Source organism: Mesoplodon mirus, assembly GCF_964341445.2.
Source record: "Mesoplodon mirus genome assembly, chromosome: 6".
NCBI lineage: Eukaryota > Metazoa > Chordata > Mammalia > Artiodactyla > Ziphiidae > Mesoplodon > Mesoplodon mirus.
The window spans coordinates 67,937,393-67,962,341 of record NC_138982.1 but is presented as its reverse complement, the minus strand read 5'-3'; the positions used below and the strand labels follow the sequence as shown (position 1 = coordinate 67,962,341).

Genomic DNA, 24,949 nt, shown 5'->3' with positions numbered 1-24,949 from the left:
ATACATGTAAGTAAACATTATTTACTTCACCAATTGCTGCGTAGGCTATTTCTGCAGTAGTCATATCTCGATTAGCGACTGCCATAGCAGCTAGGCAAGCCCACATGGTTTGCTCCTAAAGTGAAAAATGAGAACAATTATTTCAACTACAGGGCTGAACTGCCTTAAAATAAACAGTGAATTAAAATAGAATAAAGTTATATTTTAATGGAAAATAAAAAATCACTGAGCATGGCACTGAAAAACCAATAATTTAATAGGTTAATGATGTGGAAATTTCATTGTGGCTACTTTGTTAAAATATATTAATAACACATAGAGAAAGTTTTGAATAAAGTTTTTTGAAAATGTTCATTTCTAATTATCAAAGGTTTATTTTGAACTTACAATTACTTTTACCATAATTCAAGGTTATAAGCCCTCCAGTCTTTTTGATGAGAAGTCAAAGAATGCAACTACAGGGAACCAGAGAAACTGAGTTTCTCAGACAACGCTATTATAGCAGATTGCCGCCAACAACCCATTGTAAGGAAAAGCATCTAAAAGTCTTTTCACAAAAGTGTAGTCTAAGGGAATTAACCAATGTAAAATAAAAGAGTTCCGTGGTCAAATATGCTTGGAAAATACTTGATTCAACCAGGTTGGGAAATGTTGATCTAAAGTAGTGAGTGGTTCTTAACCTTAGCTGTACAAATCATCTGAGGAACTGAAAAATATGCCCAGGCTCACTGGATCTAATAAATTAGAATCTCTGTGGGGGGTTGAACTTGGGAATCTGACTTTTAAAAAAAAGTTCCATAAGAGGTTTTTATATTTACCAGTAAGAAGAAACTACTCACTTAAAATATAGCTTCTTCAGAGAATAAATCACACAACACCTATCTCTCTGTATCACCCATGTCTTCACGTATTAAAAAAAAAGATGTGATCCCATTTGCAATTTTTCCAGCCCTTAGTTCTTACTATTTCTCATTTTGCACAAAGATATCATATAAACTAATATACAATATATACACAACTATGGATCTGAAATGTAAAGTACCTTAACAAAACGACAAAGTCTTACAGCATCTTCCCATTTTGAACTGCTTACATATTCGTGGAGAATAGCAGGATATGGTGATATGCTGATGTGAATCAGTGAGCCATCAGCTCTTCTTATAGTTACCTGATTTCCAACAAAACTCACAATATGGGGATTTTTACTAAATTCACTGTTGAAAAAAGGAAAAGTGCAATTTATATTCTGAGCAAAATTTTTCATATATATTAAATTTGGGGAGTTGACCCCTGACATACATATGAAATCTCCAACCTCCAAAATGCACTTCCAAAAAAGTAAACTCCAGGGATAATGTATGTATATTAAACAAATATTTGAATCTAACTAGCTATATACACTTAGAGCAAAATATACAAACATTTTAACATGGCAAAAAATTACTACATATTTGAGAACTATGCCTAAAAGCATTGGAAGTGATTTTTTCTAAGTCGCATTTGAAGTGATTTTTTCTAAGTCTTAAGGTAAATCACACAAATGATTAAAGCACTTAGCTTCAGCTTTTAAAAGTATAAACATTAAAAATTAAGCTGATTCTAAGACTATTTTCTCATAATAACAAGAGGTGAACTTTAAAGAGACTAACTTCTCTTCATTAGTTAAAATTTTTTTTATAGGATACCTCTCTGGTTTTGCTAATGTTGTGAGCTTGAATATTAAAAATGAACTCAAAATAGATTTGAAAATTAAGCTAAGATTTGGAGTTGAGAAGCCTTTGTATACCTAGTTTGTCAAGAGTGAGAGATCTCCTTGCTATTTCTTAGAGAATTTAGGAATATAAATGCATTTGATTTTCTGAAGAATATAAAAAATTTTTAAAGCTTTTCAGTATATATTTTTCTATATTTAATATTAATTTAAGAATTCAATTCTAGAGAGACATACATTCCTGAAAGTCTCAAGGTCAATGATAATCTGGGAAAGAGTAAAGGTTGTCACAAAGTTATATATCACAGAAAAATCTTAAGAGTGCCTATATTAAAATAACTAAACCACACTGAAAAAATGACCTGAGTTACCATTAAACAACAGTAAACCTGAAAATTATATCCATATAAGGAAAAATTATATTCATTTAAGGAATAAATAAATAAGATAGTATTATCTGACCCTTTCAACTTGATTCCATCACTAAATCTCATTAAACTAGTTTTAGCTGAACAATTTTATTTGGTTGACTAAGTAAAGTGAAAGACATCTTGCAGGACTTAAATTAGAGGCGGAAACACAACACTCTGTTAGTTTTATTTACAACAGTAAACAATCCTATGCAGTAAAATGTTACCTTGCATCCCTTTCATATATTGTTTTAGGCAAAATGTCTCTGTCCACATAAACCGTATTGGGGTAATACCACACTGTAAATCGAGTATCTTGAAGTCCACAGAGGATGTTGCATGTATCACTCCACGCCAGAGTATGCACCATTGTTCCTTATTTTAAAAAGAATGTTAATGTACTATTAGTTCCATTACATAAGTATTAAAAATACATCTTTAAAATCAGCAGATGTACAAGACCCTAACTAACTGCTCGTAGGTATGACTATTTTCTGATCTTATAATGGTGAAAACGTACAAAAATTCACATAAAAATTTATGGAAATAAATTTGAATATTTTACCCAGAACCATTATATTTTTAATCTGCATGGCTTTCATTCAATGCCAAGTTAGCTGTAGCAGCTAAAGACTTGCTATTAAAATGGAATTAAGTAGCGTTTCATAAGAACATACTTATGAAGTAACATCTTGTAAGAAATGTTATGAGCATTATTCATAGATTCATTCAAGCAAGTAAGCTATTTAGCATAATATATGACAGAGTAGATCTAAGAAAGCTGAAAGTAATCAAAAATTTAAATGTATTACAATTATTTTACCAAGTTTGATAATTTGTTCTTCCTTCCCAAATCGTTTCACTGAAGTGATACAAAGATCTCTATTTTTATCAATGAAAGCAATTTTTCTATCATTGGTAAGTCCCTTTTGATCTAGAGCAATTTCCAAAATTTCATTCTAAAATTAAAAAAAAAAATTCTGGGTTAGTTTTAGTGCTTGACATTAGATTGTTTTAACTGTTTAATTATAAGAACATTTGTTTATTTAAAGATCAATTAAGTATCACTTACCTACTCATAATGATAAAATGTCCCTGTTAAATAATTTAACTGCTAATATACTAATAAGTCAAAAGCTAAAGTATAGTGACTTTTTTTTAATTTACAAGGGAAAGATGCCTGTTAAAACACTATAAAATAATGTATATTTTGAAATTCTGTAAGCTGAAACACATTTCCATGTGCATCCATCACTTGGGCACAAGTTAAACAAATTCTGATACATCCATAAAATGTTATACTACATGGTGGGAAGAAAAAGGATTGGGAAAGCACTTCATGTATTGATATGAAAATATCTCCAGAAACAGTGATGTGTGAGAAAAGCAAAGTACAGATATATATGTTATATTTTTGCAAAAGAAGGAGAAAAGAACATATATCAGTTTTGTCTGTGTATGCACTAAAAATTTCTGGAAGGATATAAGGAGATTAATAGTGATAGTTACTTATTTGGTGGAAAGGAACTGTATTGACAGGTTAAAATCTAAAGAAAATGCTGGCTAAGAACAGGTCAATGGGGACTTCCCTGGTGGTGGTGCAGTGGTTAAGAATCCGCCTGCCAATGCAGGGGACACAGGTTTGAGCCCTGGTCTGGAAAGATCCCACATGCCGCAGAGCAACCAAACCCATGTGCCACAACTACTGAGCCTGTGCTCTAGAGCCCACAAGCCACAACTACTGAAGCCCACGTGCCTAGAGCCCGTGTTCCGCAACAAGAGAAGCTACCACAATGAGAAGCCTGTGCACCAAAATGAAGAATAGCCCCCGCTCACTGCAACTAGAGACAGCCCATGCGCAGCAAGGAAGATCCAATGCAGCCAAAAATAAAAATACATAAATAAATAAATTTATTTTAAAAAAAAGAACAGGTTAATGGGAAAAGTACAAGCTGTTTTGAAGTATAAACACATTTTTATTTACTGATTCTATAGGTGCTAAAAGTTTAACCAAGATAGAACATTTTATTGAAAAGCAGTGAAGAGCCTGAACAAAAAACATATAAGTCAGATTCTTTTATTCAGTTAATTTGCAAATACAGCTTTCTATTACAGAATTTACTCGTGTTTAGTCTTTATGGTATTTTAGGCAAAATACTCTATATAGAACACACTGGTTTTAAATATAAAACTAATTTCCATGTTTTCCTCAAAATGAAAACATTAATTAAAAAAAAAGTAAATGGCTATTTACATTAAAAATAGCTAATATCCATTACCTTATGAGAAAGAAGCTTCCCATCTCCCAGTGGTTTTCCAGTTGATGCCTCAAAGAGGAAGATTACTTGAAAAAAAGTAAAGCATTAGTTAATGTATTACATTAGAATTTTTATTAGTAAATTTCTATGGAGTTATCATAATCCTAATGAGAAATTATTTAGCTCTTCGGACCATAGCACACCTATCAGCACAGAAGAGCAGCAGCACCAAATTCCTACTTAGTAATGAGGTCATATTTCTCAGTGGAACTGAATACGTCTTCCTAAAACATACATTCCCTAATTAGAATTGTTATTAATGGTATGGCATCACCGCACCATAGGATCAACAGTGGCAAGTCCAAATCTGGATGTAGCTTGTAATTTTCATAACTCTGATTTAGACCAACATAACAACCCAGACAATCATTTTACAAAGGAAAAATATGTTGAGTGCATACTATACAACCACACAATGTATTATGTACTCTTCAATTCCCTGTGGTCGGTACACTAATGTGTAATAACTTATTTGTGTGGTCTTTGTCCTGGGTTCCTGACACAGGTCTTCATCGACCCTTGGAATTTTCTGAGTGATAGGAGTGTCTTTGTTATGCTAACCGAGAGACTCTTGGTGATTCCCTAGATAGCTTCAGGATAGGGGCTGGTCACCTGAGAGACCAAGCACATGATTATAGAGTTTGGACTTTCAGCTCCCTGAAATGGAAGGGGAGTTGGAAATTGAGTTCAATCATGTAGCCACTCTTTGACCTATTACAACTTGATGTTCAACCTCACTACACTGATGTAAAGGCTCTTGCATGGATGACCAATGACCCCTATGTTGCCAAATCAAAGAGTCTATTTTCAGTCTTCAAGAATCTACTTCTAGTCTTGACCTCCCAGCAGCACTGGATACTCCTGACCATCCTCTTTCTTGAAACTCTTATGTGGGCTACAAAAAAAACTGTTTTCTCCTGATTCCCTCCTATTTTGGACCATCCCTAATTCTCTTTTGCTAGTTCCTCCTCATTTGGTGATCCTTTTTCCTAGGTTTTGTTTTAGGCCACCTTTTCATGCTATATACTTTCTTGGATTATTTTCATGACATCAATCATTATCTAAAAAATGATAATTCAAAGTTCTCTGTTTCCAACCCCATGTTAGATGTTCTGAGCAGGCCAAGTTGTAAAAATTACAGTAGATATTGTATTGAAGAAGCCAGGAACAAAAACTGTCTCTGTCCCTTTCTCTGTTTCACCAAAGGCTTCTCCTAGTCTCATAAATGACAGCCATATTGCCAGCTGTTCTTTGCTCTTTTAAAAAGAATGTTAGTGCTTTGGTGATTCTCTTTAAGTAATTCCCAAACTACTCCAGCTCAAGATTCATCCCAAATAGAGTAATTTCATATGACTGAACACACACATAGAATTACAAAACTGAAAAGACAGAAGTGACATGTGTAGTCAGCAAAAAACTGGACAATTTATACAGATCATAAAAATGCTAATATATGTATAACATGATATTTAAATTCCAGAGGATCACACTTTTAGTATATGATTTATAGCTGTTAGTAAACTTTTGGATGTTAAGTTTGAGGTCACTGGCTGTATTCACAGAGGAAATCATGTCTTTATAATAAGTTATGTTCTAAAATCACCAATTTTGCTGAAAGAAATGAAAAAGAAAAATAGTCATAGAATTTTTAATTAAGTATAGAATCAAAAATTAGAAAAATTTTGCTTCCATTTTAAAAAATGCTTTGGGCATGACTAAGCCCAGTTATTTTCATAGCTATATAAACTAAGTTAAAAAAAAAAAAGCCTTCCATCCTTTTGTTGACTGCACATATTATAAAAAGATGGAGGTTTATGGATGAACTTATCTAATTTCCACAACTGTAAGTGGCCCTGATCTATGGGAGGCTGAACCTGTATTTTAATTTTAATATGTAACTGAAACTGGCAGAAAGGACAACTAAGGAGCTGGAAGCTGAAAGAGTTACTTCTAAGCATAAGTAACTGCTCTCTGACTTCTCCTCCCCCGCTATACCCAGATGTTTGTTTCAAATCACCCACACTAACATCATAGAGCATCTGTGCAAGGTGGATGGGGAGAAGAAGGAAGTCAAAAGCAGTACCTCTACTACTTACTCAATCATTGTAAGGGGTATTCAAATCCATTTAACATGTATTTATGGAGCACATAAGAGCACTGTGCTTGGTACAAAGAATCCTGCCTGTAAAGGAACTCCCAAGTTAGGAAGGAACTACTAATCTCATATATGGATGGTCCCCTTGAAAGAAAATTTTACAGGTTAAAGATTCCAGGTACTTCGATTGTTCTTTCTATTGTTAACATATATCTCTACCTAGCCTTCAATAAATACCAGTTTCTTTAAACATAAGGAAAATGTTTTCCTTCTCATTTTGTATCAGTTCTACAATAATTTTATTTTAGTTTTTAAAATTTTCTGTTTATGGCAGGATGGAATTACAAGACTATTTTGTTCAACAATCAAAGTTTATGTAAGTAAACCATAATTTATTTGCAGGTATATCTATATTTCTGAAAATGTTCATAATTCTTTCTGGTTCTAAAATTCTATGAATTATGAAAGGATTAAAGAATAATGAAATATGTTTCAGATGTGAAATAACTGTAGAAAAATTCAGAATAAGGTATATTCAGTTGGAAACATACATACTTTGTTATAGTTTCTATCTAAAATATGTGGTGTTGGGACTTCCTTGGTGGCGCAGTGGATAAGACTCCGAGCTTCCAATGCAGGGGGCCCGGGTTCGATCCCTGGTCAGGAAACTAGATCCCACAAGCATGTCACAACTAAGAGTTAACATGCCACAACTAAGGAGCCAGCGACCCACAACTAAGGAGCCCTGGAGCTGCAACTAAGGAGCCCGCCTGCCACAGCTAAGACCTGGTGCAACCCAAATAAATAAATAAATAGATATATAAATATTTTTTAAATAAGTAAATAAAAATAAAATATGTGGTGTTGAATAAGAAAAGTATAGAAAGTTCATAGTGATCACTGGGATTTTCAAAGTTAAGTTTACTGAAGACAAAAATCTGACTTCCAAATTATTATTATTAACAATTACACAGCCATCTTGAATCTGTCCACTATCTAGATACTATTGTATTTCATTTCATTCTCTTTCCTCTCATTTAGCCAGAAAGGAAGTCCTTTAAAAACCAAACAATTACCAAATGTCCTCTCTCAGAGAAAGCCTAAGGCATAAAGAGAGAGAATAGCTCTATTTAGGAGAATTATATTTCCTACCAGTATGAGAGGTGATGCTATCTGAAAGTACTGAAAATTAAAAAGTGGGACAGTTTTCTAGATCCTGAATTAGGTCTTCCATGGCATGACCTCACAAAATTAACAATCAGGTCAGACTATTTTTTTTATAACATGTCACAGTAATGAACAATGTTTGTTCAGCAATATTTATTAACAGAGAATAACAATTATTTACTATCTTTCCACTAGCCTTTAGGGATATCTCACTCTCACTCTTACCTCATTGGCTCCTCTCCTTTTACCCATCTCTAAATATTGATGTGCTCAGTCACTGGTCCTCTTCTCTGTCTATACTCACTTCCTAGGTGATTTCATGTAGTATCATGGCACCATCTACACACCAATGACTCCCGCATTTATATTTCGTCCCCAACTCCCTCCTGAGCCCTGGACTTTATCCTGTTGTTTCCTCTCCAACCCTGCTTGGATGTCTAAGAAGCATTTAAACTTACCATGACCAAAACAGAACTCTCTGGGTTTGTGGACCTCCTCTAAACTTCCTCGTTCCCCATCTTTCATCTCATTCATCCAGGAAAAACCCTAGGGTAATATGCTTGCCTCCACTCTCTCATGCCAACATCTTTACCATGGCCAAGTCTTTACATGATCTGGCTCCTACTTATATATCTCTCTGTCTTCTCCTACCACTTTCTGCTTTGCTCGTGTTGACCTAAGTCCCATGGCCCTCTGGCAGTTCCTTTTTTTTTTTTTTTAATTTAATTTATTTATTTATTTATTTTTGGCTGCATTGGGTCTTCGTGGCAGCATGCAGGCCTTTCTCTCGTTGCAGCGAGTGGGGGCTACTCTTCACTGTGGTGCGCAGGCTTCTCATTGCAGTGGCTTCTCTTCTTGTGGAGCACAGGCTCTAGGCACGTGGGCTTCAGTAGTTGTGGCACGCAGGCTCAGTATTTGTGGCACACGGGCTTAGTTGCTCCCCGGCATGTGGGATCTTCCCGGACCAGGGCTCGAACCTGTGTCCCCTGCATTGGCAGGTGGATTCTTAACCACTGCACCACCAGGGAAGCCCCCCGCAGTTCCTTTTATGTGCCAACAATTCCTATTTGCACCTGCTTGTCCTATGGTAATTCCCCTCCCCCACCTCTAGAATTCTCCATTCCCTCATCCTGCATTAATTTTCTTCACAGCACATACCAGTGGCTGACTATATTTGTTTGATTATTTGTGTGTCTTATGCACTATCGTATCCTCAACTTCTAGAAAAGTACTTGGCATACAGTTAGCACTCAATACTATTTGTTGGATACATGTTCTGATACAGCATTGCCTTAAAAAAATGGTTTCACTCTACTATGGAATTCCAAAACACCTGACACATTCATATTTATTTATAAACACTAATGTGGCCTAGATTTTTATATGAAAATTTAAAATTATTCATAACTTTCTTCTACTTCATTAGTTTAAAAATATGTAAACATAAAAATATGAATATATATAAGCAAAACAAACAGTACAATGAAGCACAATATTTACCATGTTACTAAATAAAGAAAAAGGAAATAGTTTAAAAGATCAAAACTTAAAAATTACATACTTTTTTAGGACACACAGTCTTGAATTCAAACTCTATACCAACAGCTACTGAATATATAAGATTTATTCCTTACAACTAAGCTTTGATGCTGTGCCAGTATCTATTTGTTCCATCAATTGGGAATAATATGACAACTTTAGTTCTTTAATTGATTCATACTTAGAACAAATTAGGAAGCTCATAATTCTTTCATATAAAGTTAACATAATACTAGATGAGAAAATGAAGTTAATTGATGAAAAATTTACAGTGTTAACAAATTTCATGGAAAATTATAAAAATGTACTTACTTTTTTCATCAGCTTTGTCTTTTATTGCTATGGTATCATTACTCAGAGAGACCGTCTGTGCATTTAGAATATCTGTTCTCATTCCAGGAAATTTTGGAGAGGAAAGGAAGCGCCCTTCATAAGAATATAAATAGATACCACCACCATCTACAAGAAGAAAATGTCTAAAAAATAAAGAATAAAAATATATTTTCAAATAGGAGTTTACTATAATTTCATTTTTATATTAGAAAATAGTTTATGCTTTGGAAAAATCTAAATCTTACAATTAAAACAATAGTAAAACATAAATATATAAAGAATGAAATATAAAAACAACCTGAAAAGTCAACATTGGTTGTTTGGTTTGTTTTCTAGGTTTTTGTTTCTTCATGGAGGTAGGAGAAGAAAAAATGAAAAGGCCCATTAATATTATAATTGTAATTCATTTCCTTTCCTAAAGAAGCATCTCTATACAATGGCAATAAAAAAGTCTGTAATTCACAATTCAGTGATTTTTTAATGCCAAATGCTGTTTGTTTCATGAAACAGTATTAATACATATTTCACAGTTAAAGATTATGGTAAGGATCATTAAAATTAAATTACAGCACTAAATTAGATTAAATACTGGTTAAAGTCCTAAACAGTGAAAATGACTCAAAAATTAACACCAGAGCCAGCATTTATTAAAATAAGATGTTTTGACTTTAAAACAATATGGTAACCATCAGTAAATGTGTTCATATCTAAAAACACATTTTTTGTATCAGGGACTTTGGTTCATTTGCTGTGTTGACCGCTCTATTCAAGGCATAGCGTCCTGTATAGTTTATTTTTTATTAAGTCAAAATGTAAATATTTTATGGCTGCTATTTTTTTTCTTTCAAAATTTATGAACATTGCAAAAAATAATTCAAACAATACCGAGAAAGCAAAAGATCTCCTGCAATTTTCCTACTTCCATAGAGATAACTTATGGCAAAGTATGGACACACCTTAACTTTACTTAACTCATTCCTGATGGACACTTATTTTATTTCAAATTATTCACTGTTTTAAAGAATGTCTAAAGTATATACACATCTCTGTATGTTTACATTACTTATTTCCTTAGTACAATATAACTTCTAAAAATGAAATAATTCTATCAAAGGGCATATACTTCTAAAAATTTAACATATATTGTTAAACTGCCCCTTGAAAGGTTGTATTGATTTACACTCGTACTACTGCTATATTGGAGAACCTGTTTCCTCAATGCTGAACACATTATTACTTTTTAAAATCTTATGTTCAAGACTTTAATATCCTTGATTCAGAACTTTTTTCTTCTTTTTTTGGTCACACCAGGTGGCTTGTGGGATCTTAGTTCCCCAGCCAGGGACTGAACAGGGCCCTCGGTGGTGAAAGCATAGAGCCCTAACCACTGGACCTCCAGGGGATTCCCCAGAACTATTTCTTGATTCAAGAATTGCTAATTGTTCTTTTTTGCTATGGAAACAAATAGAAAATAAACATCAAAACAAACAAAAAGTTAGTATATAATGGATACCAAATATGTACACTTGAATTAAATTAATACTTGAGTATTGGTGTGTAGCTTATTTAATTGAAGGGTTTGGCCCTTACACATTAGTGTATGAAAACAGTATTTGCTAATGTTGACAAGTGACACATCATATTAGTATATATTCTTTCTTTGTCTCAGTACTAAAAGCATTTTCTCTTCTAAACAAGATACTAAAGCTTTAACTTCCTTGTGAGTAAACACTGTTTCAAGGGGCAAACATTTCTAAATGTACAAATAAGACCAGCAATGGTCAGTAAATAAAATATTCTTTAATTACTTAATCATTTATGCCATTAACATATGCCTTTACTAATTAACAGCATATTCAACATACATTTATATATAATATATAAAGAAGTAAATGTATTTGGAACTGTTTCAAGTAAAAAGAATTTCAGAAATAAATAAATAAATAAATCACTGGTTCAACTTCATTAAACAGCTGATAGAAAATTTGACACAATTATTTTTTTGATCACTCAAGGTCATCAATATGATGACCATACTCTTCAGTAACTATGTAACTGATAGCTTTGATACTCACGAGAATCTGATGGTGCATCAGAATAATTATGCTACTCAGCTACATGGTTCTCTGCTTTTAGTTTTCTCATGCTCCCTTGCCAGGTGGTCACTTTTCTTCCTGTCATGGTGCCAGCCTCTAACAACTCACCAGTATTCCTCTTCTGGCTTGCTATTTATAAAAGACTATGGGGGGGCCTCCCTGGTGGCGCAGTGGTTGAGAGTCCGCCTGCCGATGCAGGGGATACGGGTTCGTGCCCTGGTCTGGGAGGATCCCATATGCCGCGGAGCGGCTGGGCCCGTGAGCCATGGCCGCTGAGCCTGTGCGTCCGGAGCCTGTGCTCCGCAACGGGAGAGGCCACAACAGTGAGAGGCCCGCGTACAGCAAAAAAAAAAAAAAAAAAAAAAAGACTATGGGGGACTTCCTTGGTGGCACAGTGGTTAAAAATCGCCTGCCTATGCAGGGGACACGGGTTCGAGCCCTGGTCCAGAAAGATCCCACATGCCGCAGAACAACTAAGCCCACGTGCCACAACTATGGAAGCCTGTGCACCTAGAGCCCGTGCTCCACAACAAGAGAAGCCACCACAATGAGAAGCCTGCGAAGCGCAATGAACAGTAGCCCCCGCTCGCCGCAACTAGAGAAAGCCCATGGTGCAGCAACGAAGACCCAACACAGCCATAAATAAATAAATAAATAAATAAATAAATAAATAAATAAATTTATTTATTTTAAAAAAAGACTATGGGCTAGAAAACCTGATAATAACACTATTAAGAGCTGCCTAGGGCCTCCCTGGTGGCGCAGTGGTTGAGAGTCCGCCTGCCATGCAGGGGGTGCGGGTTCGTGCCCCGGTCTGGGGGGATCCCATGTGCCGCGGAGCGGCTGGGCCCGTGGGCCATGGCCGCTGGGCCTGCGCGTCCGGAGCCTGTGCTCCGCAACGGGAGAGGCCACAACAGTGAGAGGCCCGCATACCGCAAAAAAAAAAAAAAAAAAAAGAAGAGCTGCCTAGTGGTGAGTAAAGGGATGAGGAATAAAGTAAATTGTTTTAGTGAAAAGATTTCATGGGTAGCTATCTTAGGTAATTGCTGATTATATTTTCATACTTTATTCCTGGTTTTATTGAGTTGTAGTTATCTAACTCTGATCTCTGATTCAGTAGGGTGTCACTGTACTTGACAGACTGATAACTTTCATGGAAAAGTGTGGGTTCCTGAGTAATAGCTACTCCTACTTTACTCCAGTTAATTGACCCAGAGTTTCTTAGTCCTATATACACAAAGTCTTGGTAGAGAATATTGTTTTTCAAACTTCATATCACAGCCTAGTAGTAGCTCATAAAATCAATGAGTTTCAACCAGTATTTAAAGACAAAAACAGAAGAGAATAGAAAATACAGGAACAATGGGGTCAAAACCATCTTGTAGTAATTGGCCTGTTTCACTCATTCTCTCATCATTACTCTGATGTTTACTTGTAATAAGTTTATTCTCATCATTTTAAAATAAATTAAGACCTTTTAAATCTCTCAATTTTAATTTCTAGTATAGTAAATGTCAATATATATAACCCACATATAGCCCTCAATAACTTTTTAAGAATGTAAAGAAATTCTGAGACCAAAAAGTTTCAGAACCACTGATCTAAGAGCTATTCTCTTACATTTTTTTCTTTTAAAATAAATAGTAGAAACAGATTGATTCCAAGTGACAAATGTACCATTCTGTAAATGGCATGCTTTAAAGAGTGCTTTACTGCAGTTTAAAATATTTTAACCCCAAATTCAATAGTGAAACATGATAAACAAATTACCTTTCTGCCTGCAAAATTAAACTAACAGTTCCTTCTTTGAGATCAAATATAAGTGGTGTATTCCAGTTCTTTGTACTGAAAGACAAATAAAATGGATATTTATTAACACTTGAAATACCAAATACTTTTTAATAAGTAGATGGGTACTCATTTAAAATGAAGTATCTTTAGTTTCACAGTAACTCTGTATATATTTCTATTACAGCACTTGGTGCATTGTTCTGAAATTATTCACTTAACATGTCTGTGTCCCTGACTAGAAAGCGGACTCTGTGTCCCTAGCACCTAGCACATAGTAAGTACTCAACAAATGTTTATTCTAGGAGCCACAATATGCGAATTGAGGAATCATAAGTTCAAGTTCTGTCATTTATTAGCTCTGTGATTGGGCATGTCATCTAATGTTTCTCTTTTGAAAAATAGTAGCAGCATAGTATAGTGAAAAGAGGATGGGGTTTTGGCTAGACAAATCAGGATTAGAAATCTGGTTTCACCACCTGTCGGCCATATGATCTTAATAAGCTTGACCTAAAGAACAGTTTTCTTATTTTTAAAATGGAGATAATGATGACTTACCTAAAGCATCTAGCTAACTGCCTACTGCATAGTAGATACTGAACAAACAAAAACTATACTAACAATAACATGATGAACAATTTTTCCTACAGGCCTCCCAATGTAAATGTTGAGCTGAATGAAGATTTCTGTGAAACATTCTGTAAACTGTAAAATACTGTATTAATGTAAGCTATGACTATGCTTATTGAATAAACAGATGAATGAATGAAAAAATAACTCCTATGATTTTTATGATGTAATATGATTCAAAGATAAGGATGGGTGGAGAGAACATTTACAAACTGAAAAACCCATCCCCAAATAATCAAAGGTGTTTCATAGTTTAAAATGATTTATTACTCCTATATATTCTGAATTTCTCTCAATTATTTTCATAGAACCAATTCTTTAAATCAGATTAAATCTCATATTGATCCAGGAGATGGGGGGAAGGGGAAGGTTGCAGTAAATTGGGGGAAATTAACCTTGGCTAATGAAGAGCCTGATACCCATTTCAATAAGTAAATGCATGCATAAAGCCAAACAGTGAGTAAATCACTACTAATAATTAGTAAGTCTGAGGTTCACAGGTATGATAAAGCCATGTACTTTTGTACTTTAGAAAAAATATCACAGCATTCTCATTTAAGCAGTCATCAGAATTAACCTTCATTCTTTGTCAAGAGAGCTGATACGAATAGTGAGTATGAGGTTTTTTAAATGTCCCCTTACAAAATATCTGAGATTTATGACAACTGATATATATATATATATATGACATGGAAATATGAACTCCCTAAATCAGAACAAGAGAATTTTCTATACAACTATTTGAAAAATCAAATGAAAATTTAACATAGAATGCTCATATATGATTTTCTTTGTCTGGAACTTCTTTTCATATAAACCAGTATACGGCTTGCATGTTTGTTTTTAAAATTATATTTTTATTACTAAAAAAGGGGCAACAGTTATTAGGAACTTAGATTCAAATCCCAGCTCTTCCTTTAGTAAAGAAGTTAAGTAATTTCACCTAGGGTAAGTTATTTAATTACCTCTGTGCCCTTTAGTTTCTTCATTTTGTAAAATGGGAATAATAATAATAATATGCAACACACAGAGTAAATTAGATCATAAACATAAAAGATAGTATAATAGTTCTCAGTAAATAACAGTTGTTATTATCTAAAATACTAGGTATTTTTAATTTAATGAACTATATTTCAGTATGATGGGTCCCAGAGCATTACTTCATTCCCACTACTGCTCCCTCGTATTTCACTTTAATAAATATTTTGTACCTTCATAAATGTCTTGACAACAAGAGAAGGGAGGTAATGTTAAATCAGAAAAGAAAAAAAGCAATTTAATATTTTGATACATACTAACTGGTATGAGAAAGATAGAGCGACAAAAAATTAAATAACAGCTTCTAAACTTTGGGTAAATATTTTAAAAAGCAACCTCTCTAATACAAGTAACACATAATGATATCAATCCTACAGATTCAAACATTATGTCCTTGCCATTAAAATTAGTAGAATAAATCCCTCGTTTAGGGCAGTTAAGAGCCCTACCTTTCTTCAACCAAACCCTAAACTGAGGAAATCTTCTCTGTTTTCCTCAGCCTCATGGAAATTATTCAAAACCCATGTGCACTAAGTGATTGTGAGATTTCCTCATATTCTATAGTCCCTTTCCTATACCTCAATGGTTTAACTTGGTAGCTTTCTTGACTTTACCCAAAGCCTCCCTTCTCTTTCACATAAGAAAAAAATTTTCATGTAAAATTGAGCTGCTTATTTCTTTATCCCCTTTCTCCTTTGCTTCTCCCATTTCAATACTCCAGGCTTGGCTGTTATTCTAAGTTGCAGATTCTGATTAGTAACAGATTTACACATAAGTGAGTGACTATTTGTAATATATACTTGTAGCAACTGATACTGTTAACTAAATTTTAGGATACCTTTGTGTTTTGTATTACTGAGCTTTAGCTTACCAAGACAACAGTACACTTTATGTTTTTCAATTCGTTTATTCATCTCAAAATATTTATTTATATAAGTACTTACTACACGTACTGGGTATACAGTGGTGAATAAGACACATACATACTCTACCCTCAATTTTCTATTCAATGATTAAACTATAACCACATAATGTTATAAATATAAGCACAAAATGTAAAAAAAAATCTTTATTCACAACTCTTGAGTTGTGAATTCCTTGAGTGGTTCCTTGAGTTTTCTGGAGAGTTGAGAAATCAACTGGTGGCAAACTAGAGCTAGTTTGTACCAATTGTTATATTTTCAGGAATTTTGCAAGCCAACTGTTAGATAAAGCCATTATTTAAAATTAAAATATATAAACATAATTAAGCAAATTATATTCAAAACAAAGATAATACTCAAACTGATCACTTCCAGATTATTTTATTACATTTTACTATTATCTATGCACTTGAGATTATTTACACCTATTGTTATCTATATGGTGGCAATTCTATACAATGGTTTGCCACTGTGCATCTCTTAATTCTGTGACATCATATTGGTAGCTTGAAATTGGCCATGGTAGAAGTATATATATAATAGAAATGAGCTAACACTGCAAATCAGGTTGTTTGGTTGGTTGGTTTGTTTCCAGAAAGCCAGTTCAATATTTATCAGCACACACTGAGTTACATAAAAATACCAAGTAAGTTTTTAAAGTTTTAGGTGCAAGTTTCTTGGATGTATTGAGTCATTTCCTGCTTTTTTAATACAAAGTATACTGAACATATTTTCTTTCATCATTTCTGGACAACTCTGGATTATCAATATGAACATTTATGATTACCCTGGACTATGATATTAAGCCTGAACACCACCTTGTGTCCTTACTGAATATCTCAGCCTGCTGTCAGGCTGCTAGCTGTCCCTCGCCAGTGGTTAGGTGGTTCCTTTTCCCATCATTTATCAGATGCTCCTAACCTTCTCTGGGCTTTGAAGTCAAATTACACTGATGTCCTTAGAGCTATGAGTAAAGTAAGAGTAAACATTATCTCAGAGAAGGTATTTTGTATTATAAAAGTGATTATTAACCGTTGAAGCACAAACTTTATTAGATCTACTTTCCTTACTCATAGCTTACTTTTTATCACTTCTTGGTTGGTAGTAAGTTCAAGATAGGCAAGGTTTTGAGAAAGTTAAGTTTAAACCAAACCATGTTGATATGAAAGCTTGAAAATAAATTCCTCCTCACAGACAAAACTCTGGATTTTAAAGAAATGCAAGATGCTTACGAGAACACATAACACTGAAGAGACGTTGAAACAACTAAGTGTGCATAGTTCAAAGAGGCTTTAATGACTCTATCACGGAATTCCAGTAAATCCACTGCATCATTAAGAACGTTACGAACCTAAACAAGGGAAAATGAAATACCAACAAACAACATTAAAATACATCAAATTTTAATTAGATAAGTTAGCAAACACACAAATTTCAATGCACTCTTGATTATCTAATCGTAGAAAGAAGAAGAATTCAATAGGAACCAGGCATAAGATTTGGGTATAAAATCAACCAACAAAACTACAGACACAGAAAACTTAGAAATAAGTAGAAAAAGATCTACATATAGAGATTTCAAACATGAAAGCCAATCTGTATGATGTAGCAGTGGAGCAACAAGGTGAAAACTGCTATAACAGTGAGATATATAGTCAAAGGAGTATGGCACATAGGAGCTGGAAAGAGACTATGTGATTTCTGCCCAAAACAGTAAGAGATCAATAATTTATGAAATATATTTTTTAAATTTTAGGGGTTTTAGGGTTAGGTTTTACTTTAAATTTTAAGTTCTAAGAAAAGAAATATAATAACTTTAAAAATCAAAAGTGGAGTAGGAGGTGTTAGTAAAGAAACCAACTACATAGTGACAAAGCCAAGGAGCGCAGAGGGGTGGAAAGTATTTCCATGCATAAAAACACAGAGATAATATATAAAAAAGCTAAGAACCAACTAACAAATGGCAACATGCCTATGATAGTCAAAGTTATTACAGAAGTTTGTTAACTGATAAAGTTTTTATTTTTTAAAGTTTTTTGAAGTTTTTATGTTTACCAGAATGGGTAATACATTATAGTAAGAGGTGAAAATTAGAGAAAAAGAGATTAATTTTACTTAGAAGTTAGTGTTTCTTTAAATTCCCCTCAAAATGTTATCATCTTTCTAAATTAACATGACAATTATAGTATTAATGAAGAATAAAAGGGTATGGAAGGAAAAAGGAAGATAAAGTCAAACTTCTTCTAAGTACTTCTTCAAATATACCTACAAGGCATATTATGTTTTTATTACCTGTTCCCCAACTCCTATCCCCACCAAACAATTATTGCCATGACAAGAGATAGCAGAATTATATACACATATAATCCTTGACGCAGCAATCTTACTTCTACAATTCTATACCAAAATAAACAAGCAAAACTATGAAATAACATATACACAGGCTATTACTACATACAGCACTATTGGTAACAGCAAAAGACTGGAAACAGCCCAAATATCTATCAACAGGGGATAGGTTGAATAAACTGCATTCACAAAATAGAATAATATACAGCTATAAAAAGGAGCAACCTCCACGATATATTGTAAAACAAAAAAGGGCAAGATGGAAAACAGTGTGTATAGTATTATACCTTTTATCTTATAAAGGGAAGGATATGAAGATATATGGATTTGTTTATATTAAAAAAACAAAAAATGTAAAACAGTATTCAATAATATATTATTAGAATAATATTGAGATTGTTATTTTAAACTATATTTTAGGATATATTCTAGGATATATTAATGTCTTTAAGAACAAAAATTTTCTTGTAAAAGAAAAGAACTGCAAATAAAAAAATCAAGAGTAAAATTCCATAATCTTGAATTCTGAACTTGAAACCTCAGTATACACTCATGATATATTTTTATCTGTCAAAAACAGATACATTTTATCTAGAAGTAATGATCAAACCAGTAGCAATGAGCACACCTAGAACCTGGATCATGGTCTCTAAATAACATTCCTCTCCAAAAGGAACAAGGCCTTCTTGGAAAAATGGTGGATTTCAAGTCTGGGACAGGAAATGTATCAATATAAGACACCTGGAACATCTTGTCAGAAATGCAAGCAAGCTGTTGAAATCATCTCAAAAGAACACAGGAGTCAAATGGCCAAAGATGGAACCATTCGAGCATTAGAAAGAATAATGACTGCAACGGATTGAAATATATCAAAAATGTTAAAATCTGCAAGTTTATAATGATAACATCAACAACAACAAAGAAACTCATTGGGCATACCAGGAAATCAATTCGCTATTTGAAAACTGGTAAATAAAGGAAAATAATTCAGAATTTGTCTCACTTCAGAGTAACAAATAGTTGATTAGGTAAAGTCTTTTACAGAAGAATTCTAGCTAAAAATGCAGAAGGAATGATAGAATTACAAGATGCAACTCCTGATGAAACATGGTTCTAAACAAGTACCATCCATGGCTGCTAAAAATATTAAAGTAAAAGCCTAATGGGAAACTATATGACATATGAATCAGACTTATAACACCTGAACACACTGATAAATCTCATCATTAAAAGAGAGACAAGCAGACATGTGTCTCGCAACTGGAATTGTACAGCATCACCCACAAAGTATTCTTTATATTTATCAAGGCTCTATATCTAATAACCAGTCTACAGGAAATACAGGGGCTAGATGTACATCTTAAATGTAATCATACCACAGGGATGCAAACAGGAAATTGTGGGAAATTCAACAGAACAAATGACCTGGTTTTGTAGACAAACAAATAAATAAATAAATGAGGAGGAATTGTTCCAGATTTTAAAAGACTGAAGAGACAAATTAAATGCAGTATGGGACTTTGTTCCTGATACAAACCAACCAACTATGAAAATACATATTGACATGTACCACAATGTTCGTTGCAGCTCTATTTACAATCTCCAGGACATGGAAGCAACCTAAGAGTCCATCGACAGATGAATGGATAAAGAAGATGTGGCACATATATACAATGGAATATTACTCAGCCATAAAAAGAAACGAAATTGAGTTATTTGTAGTGAGGTGGATGGACCTAGAGTCTGTCATACAGAGTGAAGTAAGTCAGAAAGAGAAAAACAAATACCATATGCTAACACATATATATGGAATCTAAAAAAAAAAAAAAAGGTTCTGAAAAACCAAGGGGCCGGACAGGAATAAAGACACAGATGTAGAGAATGGACTTGAGGACATGGGGGAGGGGGAAGGGTAAGTTGGGACGAAGTGAGAGAGTAGCACTGACATATACACACTACCAAATGTAAAATAGATAGCTAGTGGGAAGCAGCCGCATAGCACAGGGAGATTAGCTCGGTGCTTTGTGACCACCTAGAGGGGTGGGATAGGGAGGGTGGGAGGGAGACGCGAGAGGAATGGGATATGGGGATATATGTATATGTATAGCTGATTCACTTTGTTATACAGCAGAAACTAACACATCACTGTAAAGCAATTATACTCCAATAAAGATGTTAAAAATATATATATATAGAGAGAGAGAGAGAGAGAGAAAATAATTGGAGAAATGGGACCTGTTACTGTAGACAGACTTAGGAGACAACTGGAGAAATGTGAAATATCACTATGATTATGTTAAAATAAAAATAGTTCCTATCTTTTAGACTTTTTTTTTAAGTCTTAATAAAAAAGAGTGTTGCCAGGACTAGTGGTAAAGAAAAAGACACTGATTATGTTTGCTTCACTCTTCGAAGAGTGGGGGAAATGACTGCAAAAGGGGAGTAGTCCGATGGCAGGTGCTTCAAAGGAGCTGGAGTTTTTTACGGAAGAAGAAGTTACTGTGGTCTGGAATCAGCAATGTGGGGTAAGGGGACAACTACCTGACCCCCAGACCCAGTAATACTTGACATAAAGAAGAAAAACACCTCTACTTAAGAAGGCTGTAGGAGAAACACTGGTCTCAGGAGTCAGCAGGTTTTTTATTTTTTTTTCATAAAAATGTGAAGTGTACTTTCAGTGATAAGGCCGAGCTCTGTCTGCAAGGCCACAGGTACATGCTGCAGGTCGTGCACTGCACAACTCTAGGTCTAAGTGATGGGCCCCCTAGAATTGAGCAAACCATGACTGTAGGTGGTGAACCTGTGAGTCTCTCTTTAAATCCTAGGCTGTTCTAGGTTTTTCTTTCAGGGAGGGGAGAAGAGAGCTATACCACAGACCCCATGCTCTGATTTCTGACAGAGACTGGATCTGGCCACTTGTCTCACTTCGAGTCCTTTCAGGTTCATCAGCCTATAGGAGCCCCTCTCTGCGTTGCCTTTGCCTCCCTGCTTCTGGACCAGGAGTCAAGCAGGTTGGAGGCTTCCCTCCACACTCTGCATTTTTATTCCATTTCTGGTCCACAGAGACGTTTATCCTATTTTTGAGTCCAGATAAGTCTCTTTTAAAAATATACTTCATAAATTATTGATCTCTTTAGAGCCAAATGTATGTCTCATCCTTCCAAGTATGAACTTATGATACCATTTTCACCAGGAGTCTGAGCTCCCAGAGACTTTTTAAGAGGTCCAAAATGCCATCCTCTCCCAGAAGCATTTTAAAGCTAATGGAATGAAATAGAATTTTCTAAAGGGAGTTATATGGTCGTTTCTTTATAGCAACATGATACCCAGTGAAATAAACTGGCTGTTAACACAGGTTTAGGAAAATTCAATATTTAAAAAATCCGATGTATAATCCCCTGTCATTACTCAAATTATAGGCAGACTTCTTAAAATTCATATTGGCCTAAAGCTTCACATGGGGGAATTCTATTTTTTGTGAATCTGGAACACTAGAACAGGAATAAAACATCCTGGCCATGATAATAAACAAAAGACACACTGATAATTGCTGTTATAATTTCAAAGCTATGGTGAATCCAACATCAGAAATGTCCTGTGCTGAATTTTAAAATGCACCCATTTACTCTGTTCAATTCAGGGCAGCTTCAGGACTAACCTGCTCATACTTGTATCACCTAATACTTCTATCTGACCACAATATTTAGACTTCTCAGACTGACATAAGTCCAAAAATTCTGTTTCCATTTCCAAATACTCATTTAATCCTAAACATAGATATAGCCATAGTTACCATTTATCTTTGTTTTACATACAGTATCTCATTTAATCATCAAAATCACTCTTTCTTTAACTCTTATCTTTACAGGAGATAAGAGTGACTAAGAATCAAATAATCTTGAATTATGGCAACGATTAAAAGCCAAAGCTGTGCCCCATGCTAAAGTGAGAGAGGCAGGAAAGAGAAAATGGTAAACTTGAGGCCTGAGGAATGCCTCATCTCCTCCACCTGTACCCTCTCCCTCCTAGGCGCTTCCTCCCAGCAAAGACATCAACTATCCCTTTTGGAAAGAATCATCCACTGGGATTCAGCCGGGAGACAAGGGACAACTTAAGAAACCGTCTCACTCTAGGTTACTGTATCATATAAAAGCTGAGGTCCAGAGAGACAGGTAGGGCAATGAAGCCTATTGCCAGGTAGCAACTGCCAGGTCAAGGTCTAGATTTAATAATTAGGACTCAACATGATCTCTGGTTTCTGAGTTAACAAAACACAAATCAACCAAGTCTACCAAGCTTCTAAGAAAACTGTAAAACTCTAAACCAGGCAAACAAAAAGTTGTAACTGTTGTCCCTATAGCAATCTGTGGCTCCACCTCACAACAACGTTAAGTGAGCTGCTAAAATGTACAGACCCCAGTAAGGGAATCCTCCCAAGTGGGAAATCTTCCCAGAAAGGCAATCTAGAGTTGCCAAATTAACCAAGCAACTAACTTTATTGCTAAGAAAAAGAGTTCTCAAGATATTCCTGGCCAGCTGGGTTTTTGCTAGGAACCTGGTAATCACAGTGCGTTGTTTTCCCTTCTCCCATTTTCCAAATTGTTTTCATTGCAGCCGCCCTGTTTTCCCTTTGTCATTATAAACTGGGAATATGGGGGAGAGGAGAATAATTAAAATTCGCATTTATTTATAGTTTTCCAGACCAGAGAGTTGGAGCTGGAATGACTGGATTAGTCTAGGTTATCATCTTTTAGAGAGGGGATGGGTTTGTTTTCAGTTGCATATAGAATAGCTGCAAAGTTAAGTAGTGCATTTCTGAATTATACATACATGTGAATAAGGGAAAGTATGCGTGGTGAGTAGATTGTAAGGGGATTAGTGATTTCTATGTCCTCGTATTCACGTCTTTATGTAAGTCTCTCCACTGTGTGTAGACTGGACCTTGTAGCTTGCTTCCAGTGGACAGAAAGAGGCTAAAGTGATGAGACGACACTTCTGAGTTCAGGTTATAAAAAACTGTGACTTACGTCTTGCTCACACTCTCTGTGCCCTTCGTAACTGCTCTGACAAAGCTGCCAAGTTGTGAGCTGCCCTGCGAAGAGGCTACATGCAAGGAACTGAGGGTGGCCTCCAGTCAACTGCCCTCAATTCAACAGACGTTGATAAATGGAATCTTGCCAACAACCTTATCAGTGAGCTTGGAAGCTCCCCAATTGAGCCTTCAGGTGCCACTAAGCCCTGGCCAACACCTTGATTGCAGCCTTGTGAGAAATGATGAGCCAGAAACCCCAGCTAAGCCATGCTTGGATTCTTGACCCACAGAAACTGAGAGATAATAAATGTTGCTGTTTCAAGTCACTAAGTTTTCAGGTGATTTATTATGCAGCCATCGGTAACTAATACAGTTATGGTTGCTAAACAGCCAAAAGAGATAGACTATAGTGGATATCTGTTGGTTTCTGTCTGCCCAGAATCAAATGCTATCTTTTCTGGTAAATATGCTTTGGTTTTCCTTTGGGAAACCATTCCCCCTATTATTCTAAGTGACTAAGTGGTTTAGATGGGGTTGACTCATCATTCCCTCCACCTCCTAACGAAACATACTTGACCCAGACCTGGCACATGAGATCCAGTGCTGAGACTTCTGCTGTAATTAGTAAGGGGCTGGAGGGGAAAGCACTCTTTCTGTTGGACTTGAAGTTGGTAGAATGTAAGCCTGGAGCTACCAAGGCGGCAAAAGAGAGACAGCATTTATGAAAATGAAGCCAATACAGAAAAAAGGACCGTTGAGGAAGAAATATGATGGAACTCCTGTTGACCTTATTTAAGCCTCTGGATCCAGTACAGCCTCATGAGTCCCATCTCTTGACTTCACATGGACCAATAAATTTCTTTTGTTTCTTTATTCTTTACCTTCATTCAATTAATTTGAGATGATTTATGAAAAAACAAAAGATTTTCAACATATTAATCTAGGAGGTCCCATGAGAACAGGAACCAAGCCTGTCTTATTCACAGCTGTACTTCCCATTGCCTAGCTCAATGCCTGGCAAGTAGGGCATTGAATAAATAAATGAAATTGTTCTAAGAAAAAACTATGAATAGACCCAGCTTAGCAAAAATGCAATACAAATGTCTTATAATCACTGAGAGAGTAAGACCCCTTTACAAAAATAAAAATACTATCATAGTCCTAAAATTTTGAAAGATTATTTGCAAACTTTAAGTATAAAGACAACTTGGATTAGATAAGCTATTTAAAAACCTCCATTGTTCATCTTATCTTATGTAAAAATCCTCTAATTCTAGGGTGATTCCTTTTTATTATGAAAGAAAAACTTCTCTTTTGAATATATTCTCATCTTGCGGCATTTCTGAAAGTAAGGCAATAATATATTAGCTAGCCACCAAGCACTACGTGAGTAAAAGTGTGTCCCCAAATCAGTTGATTAGAACTCACAATGCATTCTTTGTCATAGACACAATACTATAAATAACGTTTTGGTTCCCAGGTTGACTAACAAAAATATATATTTACACTATCACCTAGAT

At 34.9% G+C, this 24,949-nt stretch overlaps 1 protein-coding gene across 2 annotated transcripts in view; it reads right to left on the bottom strand.

The window, feature by feature from the left end:
• IFT80 (intraflagellar transport 80) overlaps nucleotides 1-24,949 on the bottom strand; it is a 109,500-nt gene that overhangs the window by 16,475 nt on the left and 68,076 nt on the right. For both annotated transcript variants that reach the window (XM_082625351.1, XM_082625352.1), the window contains 8 exons: nucleotides 17,281-17,399; nucleotides 13,440-13,514; nucleotides 9,553-9,716; nucleotides 4,401-4,465; nucleotides 2,945-3,080; nucleotides 2,349-2,496; nucleotides 1,043-1,214; nucleotides 26-115 (listed from right to left, as the gene is read on the bottom strand). In XM_082625351.1, the coding sequence (XP_082481477.1) occupies nucleotides 26-115; nucleotides 1,043-1,214; nucleotides 2,349-2,496; nucleotides 2,945-3,080; nucleotides 4,401-4,465; nucleotides 9,553-9,716; nucleotides 13,440-13,514; nucleotides 17,281-17,399 (969 nt within the window). The remainder of the gene's footprint in view (nucleotides 1-25; nucleotides 116-1,042; nucleotides 1,215-2,348; nucleotides 2,497-2,944; nucleotides 3,081-4,400; nucleotides 4,466-9,552; nucleotides 9,717-13,439; nucleotides 13,515-17,280; nucleotides 17,400-24,949) is intronic.